This window comes from Orussus abietinus, unplaced genomic scaffold (assembly GCF_000612105.2).
Source record: "Orussus abietinus isolate OABI.00-Male unplaced genomic scaffold, Oabi_2.0 scaffold33, whole genome shotgun sequence".
NCBI lineage: Eukaryota > Metazoa > Arthropoda > Insecta > Hymenoptera > Orussidae > Orussus > Orussus abietinus.
Window position 1 is genome coordinate 554,492 of NW_019394294.1, and position 16,236 is coordinate 570,727.

General features: G+C 49.2%; 1 protein-coding gene across 2 annotated transcripts in view; it reads right to left on the reverse strand.

Moving 5' to 3' along the window:
- Positions 1-1,067: 1,067 nt before the first annotated feature.
- LOC105695673 (protein outspread) overlaps positions 1,068-16,236 on the reverse strand; it is a 142,725-nt gene continuing 127,556 nt past the window's right edge. Inside the window, exons 5-17 of one of the 2 annotated variants that reach the window (XM_012417456.2) lie at positions 14,192-14,264; positions 13,118-13,666; positions 11,413-11,585; positions 10,185-10,325; positions 9,931-10,092; positions 8,979-9,157; positions 7,937-8,895; positions 7,700-7,856; positions 4,788-7,625; positions 4,428-4,719; positions 3,461-3,821; positions 2,009-2,164; positions 1,068-1,883 (exon numbers count right to left, since the gene is read on the reverse strand). In XM_012417456.2, coding sequence (XP_012272879.1) covers positions 1,735-1,883; positions 2,009-2,164; positions 3,461-3,821; positions 4,428-4,719; positions 4,788-7,625; positions 7,700-7,856; positions 7,937-8,895; positions 8,979-9,157; positions 9,931-10,092; positions 10,185-10,325; positions 11,413-11,585; positions 13,118-13,666; positions 14,192-14,264 — 6,189 coding nt within the window. In that variant the 3' untranslated portion in view covers positions 1,068-1,734. The remainder of the gene's footprint in view (positions 1,884-2,008; positions 2,165-3,460; positions 3,822-4,427; positions 4,720-4,787; positions 7,626-7,699; positions 7,857-7,936; positions 8,896-8,978; positions 9,158-9,930; positions 10,093-10,184; positions 10,326-11,412; positions 11,586-13,117; positions 13,667-14,191; positions 14,265-16,236) is intronic. The other variant, XM_012417457.1, reaches the window with a different exon arrangement.

Below are 16,236 nucleotides of genomic sequence, written 5' to 3' on the forward strand. Positions count from 1 at the left end.
TTTCTAGCTTTCTTTCAAATATGTCGAAGATATCCACCTGAAACGGTATAGAATGTGCGGAGACTTACGGAACGATCGACAGGTCTGGAGAGCGAGTTTGGAAATTTGTAAAGATGGCCGCGCAACCCACGTGACCCGAACGGCGCGCCGTGATTGGTCGCAGCTCGATACCACGTGACTCCCGCGTAACGGTCACGTGACTGTCCCCACGTCGAAGGTACGCGTAATAAACGAAACCCCGAAATGAACAACTCAATGGTTACTGAATTTTATTTCAAACGCGTTATAAATTATAATACAAATACAATATCGTAATAGTAATATATTATAAATGTTAAACAATCCTGAGTGATTACTCTACATAATAGATAGCGTGTAATATTAAAATGTCGCCACTGGAACGAATGGTAATATAACATATTTATATATATAATATATAGAATACAATATAATATTAATATGTATAATATAAACAATCCACTGTGACGAAAGAGAGGTTAATCTCGGGCCGGGCAGCCGTCGAACGTTATAAACTATACAGTATTAACATTAAATGATTATAATCAGAGGAAATTTACAGAATGAAGAGACGTGGTGATGCGACAGCTCGCGCCGCGCGTGCAATTACTATACACAACAAGAGCTCCCCCTCGAAACAAGGATAAAATTATTCATCTCCGTTTAACCAACAAAAAAAAAAGAAGGGAAAAAGAACATACTTTCAACATTCCCAACTTCCGCGGAAAGGTGTGGGGTATAGGTGCAACCTCGCGCTAAAGAAGGGAGAATTAATTCCTCGCGGAGAACTCGCACGAGAGACGAACCCGTCTTTCCTCGAAATGAGAGAGTACCAAAGGAAGGATTACTAACAATTATGCAACGACACTTGTGTTCATGACTTGTGACATGCGTATACGGATGGTTCCCCCTCTGGCTAGCGTCTTAAAATGTAATTTGTTATCCGCAGTCCGTTAAATTTTTCGGTAGACCTCGGACTGACTCGGTGGCCACGGAGAAACCGCAACGGCAGAATAAATAGTACCCTAAAAAATAGCCACCTAGGACTCTCGTTACGAAAAATCGCCTTTATCAAAGCTCGGAGACCTAAACGACCTAAACGGCCGCGGTCGTGCCGCGTGTAAACGTGCTAGAAAAAACTCCGGGAAAAGTTCCATCGAAAATATCAGGGGCCAAAGTAAGAGCAAGCCTGCGCCCCTTCGCGTCGCCATTTTGAAAATGGCGCGAACAAGAACGGCCTCAAAAGCGACCTCGTGGTAACTCGGTCCTCGATCGACAAAGGGTCAAATAATCTCCAGATCCAGGATTACGATTCCAAAAGATCGACTCGCGGAATTAGCACCGTCCCCTCCCCGCGAGAATCAGTCGCGATATTGCACGATAGTGGTTTAATAAAAAGTACCTCGAGGTGTAGATAATCTACGTTCCGTAATCTACGTTCTTATTCCTAGTGTCCTAGCTACGTTAACTCGCTTCCAAGCCTGGTTTCCGGCCCGCGGTAATAATCGTGTATAATTCCTTTGGCAATAAGTTCGACGTTAAACGTTGCCCCGCTATCTCGGGCCGTGGGGCTCTTGATAAGGCCCAAAGGAACCGAGTTAGAGGAGCCGCCTTCCTCTTTCATCGCGGGTCCGCTTCTCCACGGCGGGCACGAGTCCGCCGGGATGGTGATTACACCGATTGCAGCAATTACAGCGATTACAGCAATAACGGCAATTACAGCTCGAAACGCTTCTTCCTCTCTGCGACCATGCCCACCGCAGGCAGTGGGGGGTGGAGTGGGTGATAGTATGTGGGCGTAGGTGTGGTTGGTAAGCTGCGACAACTTCTGCCGGACCACCTCACTGATGGAGACCTCATCAGCTCTGAAATCAACCGCGAGATCATTAACATCTGTCCTAAAGCAACCTAGACCTAAAAATAATGTAAAAAACGGATAAATATTAAAACTACATATTTTTCTTTTCTTTCTTTTTTCCAGCTGACCCACCTGCAACGGAGAGAGCTGCGGGTTCCGGGGTGAGGCGGGATGTGTGACGATTGTTGAGACGGAGGGCGTAAGCCTCCTGCTGTTGCTGCTTTTCACTTTGCTTGTTCTCCGGCCACCCGACGCCAGGACCGACGACTCGCATCGCTGCTGCGCCACCTTATCGTAGCCAAAATTTAGGAATCGAGTCGTTCGCTATCACATCATTTTTTAAACGGCCACGCAGAGAGGAAGAGGATCGCCACGCCGCCGGCATGCGCGACATATTGGATAAGACACCGAATAAAAATAATCCAAAGATCAGAAAATTGTCTCCAGCGCGGTAGAAGATTTCAAGCATCGATCAATAACATTTCTTATCACCATGGGACCGAGTTCTCTGATCTTGGAATATTTTTCCCCCTTCTTCGGGGTAGACCTTAAAAGAGAGTATCGTATAAATAGCGCAGTTTTTCAAATTGGTTAATATCTCTCAACCTGAGTTAGGCATTCCAGGCTACCGACCTCTGTAAATACGCGCATTCTCCAGAGAACATTTTCAATATAAAAGGTAGATTCAACGATCAAACTGACACGCTCTACGTATACTCGAATTGAATTTAATGATAAGAAATTTCAATAAGAAACAGACTGCACGTCCCAGTCTTTTCCTTCTCTCTCTCTCTCTCTAGAAATATCGCATTCTCTGGAGAAAGACCGCCACTAGAGGTCTCGACACCCACGCAAGCGTTATCATATTAATTAGGCACATTTATATTAATTAGGAGCTACGATAAGCGATCGAGTCGTGTTAGAGAACATTAGCTGGAAGCGTGGATACATGAGGAGAGACGATACAGCATCCCTAGTTAAAACCGAGATCAAGAGTCGCCTTTGACCAACATCACCAAGTCAGGAAATCGCCTACAAAGGAAAAAATTGCGAGACACCCTCGAATTCAAATTCAAAGGCGACTCCATCGAGAGGAAACGTGTTACAAGTAACGAGAGGCAGCTAGCTAACCCTTTCCAATCCTTACGCCTAAAGACTCTCGCAATTAATCAATAAGTCGCATCTCCAGACAAGATAAATCACAAAGTTGCGGAGATAAGACGAGCAAAGCCACTTCGGACTTGTCTGGAACCCCTCTAAGACGTCCAGCAAGAAGCACGTATATAATAATTGGTCACATAATTAATGACATTCTCCAGGGCTGTTAAAAAATTCAAACACAAAAATAAAGGGTTGACTTCAATCACCTCGGAAACCTAACTTCCATTAATTACTAACTAAAGTATCTTCCTCCGCGATGAAAACGCAGACACAGCCGCAAGCGAAGAATGGAAACGCTTGAGATTTTCGCTCCACCACCAAAGTAAATAAATAAAAAAAAAATACATGAAAAATTAAAAACGAGGGATAGACGTCTCTCTCCGAGTCCATACAAACGCCGATCGGTTCACCTCTCCTCTGTACCTTGATACTGGTGGGGGAGGCCGCTCCTGGGCCTGAGGCTGTCCCAGAGGGGAGAGGTAAGTCCATTCCGCTCGTGGGCCTTATGGCCTGGGAGGCGGGACTCGTTCCTATCATGGACCGCCGCGCTACTAGCGGGCCCAGCGGACAAGATGGCGCCTGAATAGGGCAACGAGATCGACCGGATGCGCTCGAGCCTGTAGGAAAAGGGGGCGGGCTTGTCCGCGGGGGGCACCTTCTGGTCGGCCTCGCTGCTGGGCCCGACGGGGTCCCTACTCGCCCCCGGGCCCGAATCGTCGGGGTCCGTGCGAGGGGGCGAGCAGGTCGACGGCGCCTCGGTCGCCTCGCGCGGGACATCGCCGAGCTGTCGGTGAAACAATGCTTTGAATGCGATCTGATCGCGTCGGCTCGCATTCGCACGTTATGGCTTTCTGGAGCTCCCGGAACGGAACTCGTAGAGAAACGTCGACCTCACCGGTGCACGGCTCGAGGCCGACTGCGGCGTTGCGTCACAGCCGCTCACCGAGCGCGCCGCGAGGAGGAGGAGTGGGGGTAGGCGCCCCCCACTCCGACGCGCAGGCGGCGCTGCCATTGGTCCACCGCGAGCCACGTGGTTTCGGTCACGTAGGTCCGTCGAGAGGCGAGGGTACTAGTCTCCGAGCTGGACCTAGACGCTCCAGTAGACCCGCAGCGGTCGCGAGGAAGGGTATCTGTGTTCTTGCTGGAGCGCCTAGGCCTGCTGGATGCACCGCTAATGGCTAAACTGGCGAGAAATTAATTCTGCAAAATGGATGAGCGTGTGACCTTGCAAAACGTGAGGAGCGGCTGGAAGGGTCCGCGAGAAGCCCAAAAACACCATAATATGCCACTGCAGCCGAGTTAATAATTTAGTAGTAAAATATTGCTGTTAACCACATCTACGTCGGTAAAAGGGGACGCGGGGCAAGCCCAGCTACCACTGGAGGTTTACCTTCAGCTGCTGCTGCAGCCGTTGGATCTCTTCCCTCAGCTCGACGATCTTGTTGTCCCTGCGTCGTAACAGCTGGATGGTGTCGTTGATCCCGCTGTCGTTCGTCTCCAGCACCAAATGCGCCCTCAGCTGTTTGTTCCTCGCGTCCAGCTGCATTATGTGCTGCTGAGCCTGAGTCACCTGTTTGGTCAATGCACCTACTTTTTCCTCCAACGCTGCGGACTCCACGCACTTCGAGGAATACTTGGCCGAGAGGGAGAGGATCTCTTGTTTGATCTCTTCCATTTCCTCTCTGCAAGTGGACGGAATTATTACAGTGTTTGGATTCGTACGCTATCGGATAGCGAGAGAGGACCGTACTCGTGTTCCTTATGAAGAGCGCCGATGTCCTCCCTGGCCTGCACCTGCTTGATGAACTCCTGCTTGAACTTGGCGATCTCCTTCTGGACCTCGTGCTCGTGGGCCTTCCTCATGGCGTCCAATGCGGCCAAAGTAGCCTGGGTCTCCTCCGAGAGTGCCTGCTCCTTCTCGATCCTCAGGTTCTCCAGCTCCTGCCGATGCTTCTCCTCCATCTCCGAGATGATGCGTCTGTGGGAGTTCTCCATGGCCAGCAGCCCCTTCTCGCAGAGAGCCCGGAGTTGCTTGATCTCTTCCTTGTACCTCTTCCGAGTCTCCGCATCCGTGTCCAGTTCGGTGCTCATCGACCTCTGATAGGCAGCTCTTAGCTCGTTGACGTGAGCCGAGTGCTCGGAGTCCATGGCGTTGAGCCTGTGCTCCAGTTTCCTGGCCCTCTCTCTCAGGGTCGCAGATTCCTGCTCATACTGCGACTGTAAAGAGTGCCTCTGGTTGTCCAATTCCCCTCTGATGTCCATTAAATCCCTTTCCTGACTCTCTCGCAGGTTCTGCAGCTGCTTCTTGTGCTCCACCGCCAGCCTCTGAATGGTCTCCTGCAGCTGATTGCACTGCTTGCAAGTCATGTTCTTCACGTACTCGCCTAGTCTCTTGATGTGGTCCCTGATCTCTGCACACTTCTCACAGACGTTGGACCAATCGTTCACAGAGATGTTGGACTTAGGCCAGGCCAGGTCGCCGTCGACCTTACTTGCCAGGGATTTTCCAAGCTCAACCAGATCCTCTTCCAGCAGGTTCAAGGTGTGGTCCATGCTCTTCAGCTGCTCCTTCGACCTGGACCTGCCGGATATCCTGTCCTCGCAGTCTTTGGAAAACTGTTGATATAGGTAAGCGTATTCGGCGTCCAGGACTGCGTTGCCGACGAATTCGGGGTCTTCGTCTACCAACCTTGAAATAATATTCTCGCTTTCTAGGAGATTGCTCACGAACGTATTACCTGGAAGGACCATGGGTTGCCTGGGTACTCCTTCTCGCAGGAGGTCTATCCTCGACTCTATCAGTGCCTTGTGGGCGATCACGTCGGCGTATTCCAAAAGAAGCTGCCTGGAGTCGTACTTAGAGTCCAGCTGGAACTTGCTCCTGATGGCTCTGCTCAGACAATCCTCGTAGGCGCTGGTCAGCTCGTGCACGGCGAGCTCCATTTCCTGGCGAAGTTTAGCTTGAGCCGCATCTGCCCAGGATTCCAGGCTAACCCTTTCGGAAGGCTCGAAACTCAGACACATGTCAGAGACGGTGGTCACGTTCTGCTCGTAGATTTGCCCATAGCGCATTATTACGTGAGAGATTTCCGATTGGACCAGTTCCTTGTTCACGGTCTCCTGGGCGAGGGCCCAGGCCTCGCGGATCCGCCTATCCTCCAGGAGTTTGCTACCCGAGGTGCCGATGTGCTTGTTCAGGTCTTCCTGGTCGGACATGCTGATGGTCTCGGCGACCAGGACCTCTACGAGCTGCCCGAGCCTCGTGTCCTTGTACCTCTGCATGATCGCGTTCACCTCCTTCTGCTTTTCCAGCAGGAAGTTCAAACTTTCGCTGCGAGCGGCTACCACCTCCTTCGAGGGGGGCGATTCCGTTGATGATGACGGGACTCCACCTACAAGTACTAACTTATTCGCTAAGACCCTAGTGAGATATTGAACGTAGTTTGCGTTTTGGTAGGTTTTCGGCTTGGTTCCTTGGACCTTAGACTTTAGGCTTGAAATAAGCTGACTAGTTTCCACCAACTCCCCCAGGACCGCGCTCCTGTCGGAGGCCTTGCCCACTGCGCACCTGAGCCTGCTCAAGATGACGGACTCGAAGGCTATCCTCTCCGCCAGTAGTCTCAGTCGCTCCTTGTCGTCCAGCTGACCGTTCCGCGAGAGCGTCTGCCTCCTCCTGGTCAGCTCGTCCATCTTGCTCCTGAGGATACCTTCTAGCCTGGACACGACGACTCCTGCCGACTCCATCGCTTGACTTCCGACTTGGCTGCGCTTGCACTCGAGGCAGGAGTCCAGGATGTCGTTTACCTCTCGTAGGCACTTCTCTGCCTTCTCCTCGGCCTGGGTCGAGCCCAGGCACTTCTCTAACCTACGCTTAGACCTAGCTACGACTCGCTCTAGCTTCCTCAGACGCGACAGGACCTCCAGCGAGACCTCGCTCGATGAAGTGCCAGCTTCGCTGCACTCGCTGGAGTCTTTCTCGGCGTCGCTCGCCATGCTCTCCGCGACGCTCGTAACTTTGGTCTCCAAGGTGCTCAGCCTGATGAGGACCTTCATCGGCTCGGAGCTGGTCGCACTGTCGAGCGACTTCCTGCGCAGCCTGGCTCGGTCCAGGCTCTTCACGGTCTCGCGCTTCCGCTCCTTCTTCGGATTCGGACTGGACTCTTTTGAAGTACCGGCAGAAGCCGGAGCGCTGATACTCTTCCCCCTTTCTATCGCGCAGATCTTGTTCTCCAGGTCTACCAGCTTGTCTTCCAGCTCCTGCGAGATCTGGAAGGACTCCCTGCCCTTCAGAGACAGCGACCTCCTCTTGTCGCGACTTTCGGCTTTCGTCAGCTTCTGCCGCAAGGTCCTTACTTGCTTCTCGCTCGCGGCCAACTTGTTCGTCAGGTCCTGGATCCTGGCTGCCATCAGCTGCACCTGGGCCTGGTTCGAGTCGCTCACCCTGATCGCTTCCTGCTTATGGGCGAAGATCTCCAACTCTAGGGCGTCCTGAGTAGCGTGGGCCTCACGCAGCTCCCGACGCATCGCCCGGATCTCCAGAATCGCCTTCTCGAATCGACCTCGCAGCTCGTCGAACTCCTCCACGATTCTGAAAAACACGATGGACGTTAGCGACGACTCTTTAGTCGTACGACCTGGACTCGTAAACTGAAGATTAATTACCGATCCTTGTCCAACGCGGTCAGGTCCAGGTCGAGGTCGATGTTGGTCAGGTCGCTGAGAGAATCGAAGCTCCTACCGCGTTCCCTCGACGTTGAGAGACTAGATTTCCCCTCGAGCTCCCTCACCCTTGCATAGAGTCGCTCGTTCTCCTCGATACCTGCAGAAATAACGTTGATTAATCCCTAACCAGCCACGTTGGGTTTATCACAATTCATTGATAGGATGATGTCGACGTACCTTGCGTCAACCTATCGCTTAGGGAGTTGGTCTCCCCCTGGAGGTGTTCAACGGTCCGGTGGCTAGAAGAGAGCTCGTTCGTTAGTGCTTCGCACCTCTGGTTGGTGTCCCTAAGGATGGCTTCGGCCTCCATCAGCTTGCACTCCAGCATCTCCTTGTCCTTGCTGTAGAGCTTCTTCACCTTGTCCAAGTCTTCCAGATCCTTGTTCCTCTGTTGCTCGGTCCTCTGGATGGTGTTTAACAACTCTTCCACCTGCTTCTCCCTGATGGTAGCTTCCGCTTTCTGCTGCCTCAACCTGGACAGCTCTTTTTCGGCATTGGCGATCTCGGTCCTGGCCGAGTTCAACTGCGACTTCAGGGTCTCCAGCTCGCTCTCCTGTCTCTCTATAATGACTAGCAAGGCGCTCGGGTGTGACTGGTTCTGGTCCAACTGGTCTCGCAGCATCGTCACCTGGCTCTCCAGGAGCTCCACTATCAGGGGGTTATCCGAGCTGTTTGGCAGGCAATTGTTCCCTGGTAAATGGCCGTTCTCGGTTTGCTCCTCGTCCTCGCCTAGTTCGCAGCAAGCCATCATCAGGTCTTCCGAGCGGACGCTATCCAAGGTGCTCCTTCGAGAGCTAGGGGGCGAACTGCGGCTCCTCTTGTACACCCTGGACCTGGAGCTGGACCTAGACCTAGCCTTCACCCTCGACAGGGCAGTCCTCGTCAGAGGGGGAGACGGAGGAAGCTCGGACCACTCGTGGTTTCCCCCATCGGACCAGTTGGACCCCTTCAGGGCCGGAGACCAATCCCCGTTCCTGGTCAATGGAGGCGAGACGGGCATCTCCGACCAGTCTCCGGACTCTCTCCGACCTCCTTCCGAAGCGGTTCTATACTCCTCGTCGGAAGAGAACAGAACCGACCTGGGGGTCAATGGAGTCGAGGGGACCACCGAATCTCGCTCCCTTTCAGTGACCGACCTGGAAGATGTCATGAATTAAATGATACACCTACCCACGACCCAAAATCCTGGGTTCTGTGTCCAGTAGAAAGGGTTCCTTACGTGGCTGGCAACTGTGAACTCATTTCCTGTTGACTTTCCTGGCAGACCCCATGGAGATCCACGTTGCTCCCGTTTTCAGGGTCCGGCAGGTTGGCCGCTCTTCTGATGGCCGACATCCAGCTGGACCTGATCCCAGCTGTCACAGCTGAGAGGACCGTTGTTCCTCGGTCGTCCCATGTCTGAAAGAACACGTTATGGATGACATGTCGCAATTATTGAACCCTAGGACCTGCGGTTACTTCCAGATGGAAGGTAGACGTCAACAATGTCGTTCTGACAAAGCGAGAAGGTGAACGACTCGGTCCTTGGTTATATTCTCAGGGTAAAAGGAAACGTCGAATGCTTCCTCTGCGACAAACGACAGCCAAGAGGCAATGACATCAGGCATTGCAAGTCCGCTGGCGTTGCGTGTGCTCGCGATTTACTCTTCCGTAAAATTGAATTAGGGATCCTCCCCTTCTTCGGCAACTCCGACGAGGGGACCTCTAATCCAATTCCGGGGGCAAAGCCCTTCCCAGTCGATGATGCAGCTCGCACACTTATTCCCGCTACCTTTGTTACTTATGTCAATTTATATTCCCAGAGGGGGCTCCTTGAATAAGAATCCTGGATTCCTTGAATAATTCCAGGTTGAATGCACCTCCTTTCCCTCTCTTTCTCGAGCAATGCTAAAGAAGACCTCGCGAAGTGCATCATCGTCGTGTTAGGATTTATGGGAAATTCCCGTGAAGAGATCAGTCAGTCTTAAGGCACCCTTTAAAAAGTCTTACAGACACTTTAATTAAATACTTAAAAACAGCATTTTTAAATCCTACAACTTTAACTGCATTATCGACCCGACGTTTCTTTCTTTAATTTGAATTTCCTTCGAGGGGGGCTTACTAATATTTCTAGATCTCAGATTTAGCGACGACTTCGGAAGGATATCGATGTACAGTCATTGCATACGTACCACGGTCTGAAATCCATAGTTCCTGGCCACCTGGATGGGGGTAACCGCGGTCACGGTGTTCAGATCGATTACACCATCCATAATGCCCTTGTCCTCGGCACCGGGGTCTCGGTAGTACATCAGACCACATCCTCGAAGAACGAACCAGTGCTTGTTCCACTCCTAGGTCAGTATCGGATGTTTAATATATCCCTATGAATCACCTGGCCGACACGTCGCCGGTTCCGTTACCGCACGCGGAAGCGCTTCGTTACCTTGTTGAGTCCTTGCTTCATCAGCCATCCCTTCTTGATGTTCAACAGGTCCTCGGCGGGGAGATCGACTCGTAATTCCGAGGTCGGAGAGTATCTGGTACCGGAAATGTCCAGGCCGCAGCCATCGGGATCGCCTCTGATCTGGAAAACCGAAGTCCAAGAGTCGATCGTCCATTCTTCAAGTGGAAATGATAATAATTTAATCTGCATCGATAAAAGTCGCTATTTCATGCATTTAATTATCTTAGGTATCGACGTAACTTTCGGGTAATCTCATTTTTTTACGCTTTTATATTTGAATTTTATTTACATCTCATGTATATAAAGCTGGAATCGCCACTTTAGCACAATTCAATAAAATTTGTTGCTAAATTTATTGCTAATTTATTGCTATTTTATTGCACAAGAAACAAATTATTTGCTCTTATACTTTTCCGAAAAATGGTGGCGACGTCAGCTTTATATAAAGCTAGCACTGCGACAATAAAAAACAATTATTAAGTAAATGTTCATAGATGAATTATATACCAGAATTTATTGCTAATTAATTTCTCGCAGGAAAACCGAATTTCAATTTTTTTTGCTCACCCTTAAAGGGATGAAACGCCACCCCTAGGAATGATCGCAGGACAGACACATGAAATACATGGAAGAATCGAACTATTTGTTCACGTAGGAATTAATCGCTAATTAATGAAGGTTTGAAAATTGTACTTTTACGAAGATATTGGTTCTTCTCGGAACAATTAATTAGCAATTAATTCCCACGTGAAGAAATAGTTCGATTCTTCCATGTATTTCATGTTTCTGTCCTGCGATCAGCACTAGGGGTGGCGATTCACCCCTTTAGGGGCGAGCAAAAAAATGGAAATTTGGTTTTTCTGAGAGCAAGTAATTAGCAATAAATTCTGGTAGATAATTCATCGAATAACATTTACTTAATAATTTTTTCTTATTGTGGCAGTGCTAGCTTTATACAAAGCTGACATCGCCACCATTTTTCGGAAATGTATAAGAGCAAAAAATTTGTTACTTGAGCAATAAAATAGCAATAAATAAGCAATAAATGCTGCAACAAATTTTATTGAATTGTGCTAAAGTGGCAATTCCAGCTTTATATATATTTACATCCCGCGCGATGGCTACGCCTCGATTTTTTTTAACCATTTATTTTGGAGCTTGTATCAGAGGATAGGTGATAAGATTCGGGTAAATTGAGTCTAATTACCAGTTTATCCTGGTGAGCTGCGTTCACGGCATCCACTACGTCCCTCGTGGGCTCGGAGGTCCTGGGCTTGTTCCTTCGCATCCTGGGCTGCGTCAAGGATGCTGCGATGTCCCTCAGCTTCCCCTCTCGTTCCCTCTCATGCTCCAGGAGGATCCTTCGACAGGCGTCATCGTCTGAAAGGGGTCCAAAATTAAGAGAGTAATCTCTACCGGGGGACTCTTCGTTTTCATAACATGTGGATTTCTCAGCAGGAAAAAGAAAAAAGATCCTCGACGAGAGGCATCGATCGAAAGGTCGAGCTATTGCAGGGTTCTCTCGGTACTCCATACGAAGAGGATGACGACTGCAATTAGGCGTTAGAAAGTTCCTGACGTTATGGGGACCGAAGTTACGAGCGGAGTCGATGAAGAGGCATTAACCGTTAGTTGTTAAGAGTGGTGATCGCCTTGTGAAATGCGGCGTGGCAAATGAACTTCGACAGAGTCCATTTTGACGGTATAAAAAAATTGTAAAATATCCCCAGTCGATCAAAAGCGAGGAGAATAAGGTAAGGCTTGAGAAGAGGTTGCTGGGGAAACTGTTGGAGAAATTTGTATGTCACGAATTTCTGACTTCGGATGGTTCGGATGGTACCGGGCGAGCGCCTCTACCTTGAAGAGGTGAGAATCTCCCCATGGTTCGCCATGGTGGGAACGAAACTCCGTATAGGAGCCTTCGTGTTCCAGAGGTCGTATCGTATCTCGATTAAGGTATCGCTTTCATGACTTATCGCCAATTGAAGACCACCTCGGAACGGTAAGTCACGGAAGGAACGCCTGGCGTCTCCGGAAAAATCCCCAGCTTTAATTGGAAGCCCAACATTGGAAGCAGTAGGAATTAAAGCTCGATAATTCCTAATTAATCACGGCTGACCACGTCGCTACGTGAGAACGAGACTTGAGCCTTCTAACGTGCGACATTCTAGGCTGGTGCGAGAATAAACCCTGCTGAAGAAGTACCTCAACGACTCGTGGCGCCGACTAGAAGAAACGGGCTTACGGAACCACCAGATAAAGACACGAAAAAACGTGTCCCACAAAAGTTGTGGAGCACCCTCCTAGGTCGGTTTTTTGTCTGAAACATTTTTCCATATCGTGCATCGATGAAGAGAGAATCGAGAATTTTTGCAGGGGTATCCGCCACCAGTGGCATCGGCGAGCAGTTGAATAAAGGCCCGGTCCGAATCTCGCCGAAAATCTCCAGGATGCAAATGCGACCACTCTTCTCAGCAGGGGCCACAACTCAGGGAGAGATTCATTTCCCGACGAGCGGCTCTTAATTAACAGCGCAACAATTCAGGACCCTAACGAGAACGATACCCTGGGGCCTCGGCAAACCCCACCTAACAAGAGGTTAACCCTGGCGCGATCTTTTATTAATTAAACTCCCAGCAATTACCCGCCCGTGAATAATTCTAGTGCCGGGTCCGAATTTCCAGGTGATCCTCCCATTCTACCCTCCACCCCTTCGGTTCCAACTTGGACCAGTTGATACCGAAATTATTAATTCCCCTCGGCATAAGGTGCCATTATTTCTCAATTACCCGGCAGATATTCGCACTACTAACGAGCGGTGTCTCGTAACCCCCGGCGAACCCCGCGAAAGCGCGAGCCTCCCCTCGTTAAATCCTCGGTAATTAATAACCCAGGTAATTGCAGGAGCGTACCGAGTTTCTCGTTAGAACCGACCGTTGTCACGGTGGTATTACGTTCCCCCTGCTGCTGGCCCATCCTTCTTCTGGCCTTGTCCTCGGCCCTCAGCTTGTCCCTCGTAGGTGGGGAAGCACTGCTCGCAGGTTGGTCCCTATAGGTCCTGCTTTCGTTGGGCACCATGGGGGGCTTTTCGGACCCCACCGTCGGCGACGTGGAAATCCCCGAACTCGGGGACACCCCAGAAATCGTCGAATTCGACACCGTAGGAGGACTGGAGAACCCATGGGTGCCGTTCTCCAAAGGTGTACTCCTGGTCCCCGAGAGCCCGTTCTTCAGGGTACCATTTTCTGCGGTGCACACGAGACCCATCGTGCCGTTCAGACTCGTCGAGAGGAGGGTGTTCGTCGTCGAGGTGGAAGACAATGTCGTTGGCGTGCTCGTTGCCGGGAAATTTGGAGAACATAGGTCCGGGGCACTCGATTCCGTGATCCAGGATGTACTTGTACTTCGGGGCTCTGATCGGCAACTGTTGAAGCGAGGTCGAGGTGGGTTCGGTGTGTTGCCTGGATTAGAGAAAAATTGGAAAAATTAATAAAATTGAAGCGTAGATTTTTTTTTCGACATTTTGAGGTCGAACTACAGACGGAAGTCTCGCTGCATCCGGCTATGCATCGTCATTTTTCTCCACAAATTTTGTTTATGCATTTCTCTCGTGCTTGAGACCACGTGTCTATCTCATGGTGGTAAAAATATGTACGTTGCCGAAGGTTAAAGGAGTACGACGTCATTTGATTTCAAGTTTCTCCTCGCGTTTAGGAGTGACGCAGTCATTAACATGACCGGATGGGAAACGAGAGGTATGTCTACCGAGTCATGTCAATTGTCATTCTGTACGCGAGTTTGCTCGCCGCTTCCATGAAATCGAAACAGTCCGTGTTAATAGACACCTCGATCACGTATGAACGCTTTCCTCTTACTTTCAGCGTGACACGTGAAATAAATTCCACCGTCTCGTTTTTCCTTACTCCATATACTTTTGTATATTTCCTACCGAATCTCACATGTTATAAATAAATTAAATCACTCACTTCGAATGGTAGGCGTGACTTGTAGGATCGTGGTCTGTCCTCCAGGAAAGGTGGCGTTCCTCTTGTGGCGACCCTGTGGAGAAAGAAAAAAATGAAAAAAATTACCAATGGCCGGAAAAATCGGCTGAAGAAAAATGGTGAAATTTAAGGGAAGGGCGGCGGTTAATACGACAATTTGGAAAATTTGAGGAAACTAAAGCGTGCGATTAAAATTCGCATTTCCATGTCGACTCGGTAGAAAGCCCGGCTCGGCAGTCGTTCGAGTAATCCCGGTAATGGCACCCCGGGTAAAGTAAATTCCGCAATTCCCGCAATTGCTACCGCAGGTCTCATAATCGACTGTGCGGACCTATTAGAAAGTATGCACGAAGCGGTCCGCGGGTAAGTTTTACGATCTTTCGATTCGAAATCGGAGGCCGGTGCGCGAAACGATAATGACATCGATAATCCCGGGACTTTGCGGTGCCGTCCGAGATGCATAAATCCCGGGGAAACGGCAGCCGGGATAACAATGGCACAATTAGAATTTTCTCCGAGTCTTTCCGCGATTCCGCGATCCGATCGCAGCCCAAATCCCGGCTTCGTGCGAGCCGAGTCAATGCTTTAGTCATTTGGTATATTGAATAGATAAAATATGGACCAATAACGCTCGGGTGAATTCCGCGATTTTCGCAATTGCTACCGCGAGTCGTGACCGATTCAGAGTCCATTAGAAAGTATGTATTTTATGCTCGGAAAGCGAACTTTATGATCTCTTGATTTGAGGAGGGAGGTTGCACCCGAGCGCCGGCGATGGCATCGATCCTGGAATTTATTCCTTCCATTCGGGGTGCATTATGCACGGGAACCCATAACCGACTCGAATTGCATAATGGCACATTCTTCGCAGGATTCAATTCCGCCGACTTTTCGCGCCGATCTCGTGGCTAGCAATTTTTTCGCCGCAGACATATTTACCCAAGACCTAAATTTTCTAAATCTCCGAAATATATTAAATCCTTATTCCATAATCACGACAGGATACCACAGATTTACCGCGATATTAATAATTTCGATTAAATAGTGATCCGCCATTCGGTTGACACTCATTTATCAGAACACGTGAAATTAGAGAATTTGAGACTCGGGTAATCTATCGAATTTCGTTAATAATTATTATATTCCCAGAATTTCTCTGAGAAGGGGGAAATTAATCGAGGAAATCTATTTGGGAAGGATCGAGGTCCTCGTCAGGAATTCTCTATATCGGGAATATAAGAATTTCTCTGATAAGGAGGGACATAAATCGGGGAAATCCATCTGGCAAGGATCAAGATCCTCTTAAGGAATTCTCTATGTCGGGAATATAAGAAATTCTTTAATAAGGGGAAAAATAAATCTGGAAAATCTATCTGGCAAGGATCGAGGTGCTCGTCAGGAATTTTCTATATCGGGAATATAAGAATTTCTCTGATAAGAAGGGACATAAATCGGGGAAATCCATCTGACAAGGGTCGAGATCCTCTTAAGGAATTCTCTATGTCGGGAATATAAGAATTTCTCCAATAATGAGGAAAATAAATCGGGGAAATCTATCTGGCAAGGATCGAGGTCCTCGTCAGGAATTTTCTATATCGGGAATATAAGAATTTCTCTGATAAGAAGGGTCATAAATCGGGGAAATCCATGTGACAAGGGTCGAGATCCTCTTCAGGAATTCTCTATGTCGGGAATATAAAAATTTCTCTAATAAGAGGGAAATAAATCCGGGAAATTCATCTGGCAAGGATCGAGATCCTCTTAAGGAATTCTCTATGTCGGGAATATAAGAATTTCTCTGATAAAGGGGAAAATAAATCGGGAAAATCCATCTGACAAGGGTCGAGATCCTCTTAAGGAATTCTCTATGTCGGGAATATAAGAATTTCTCTAATGATGGGGAAAATAAATCGGGGAAATCTATCTGGCAAGGATCGAGGTCCTCGTCAGGAATTTTCTATGTCGGGAATATAAGAATTTCCCTGATTAAGGGGAAAATAAATCGGGAAAATCCATGTGACAAGGAT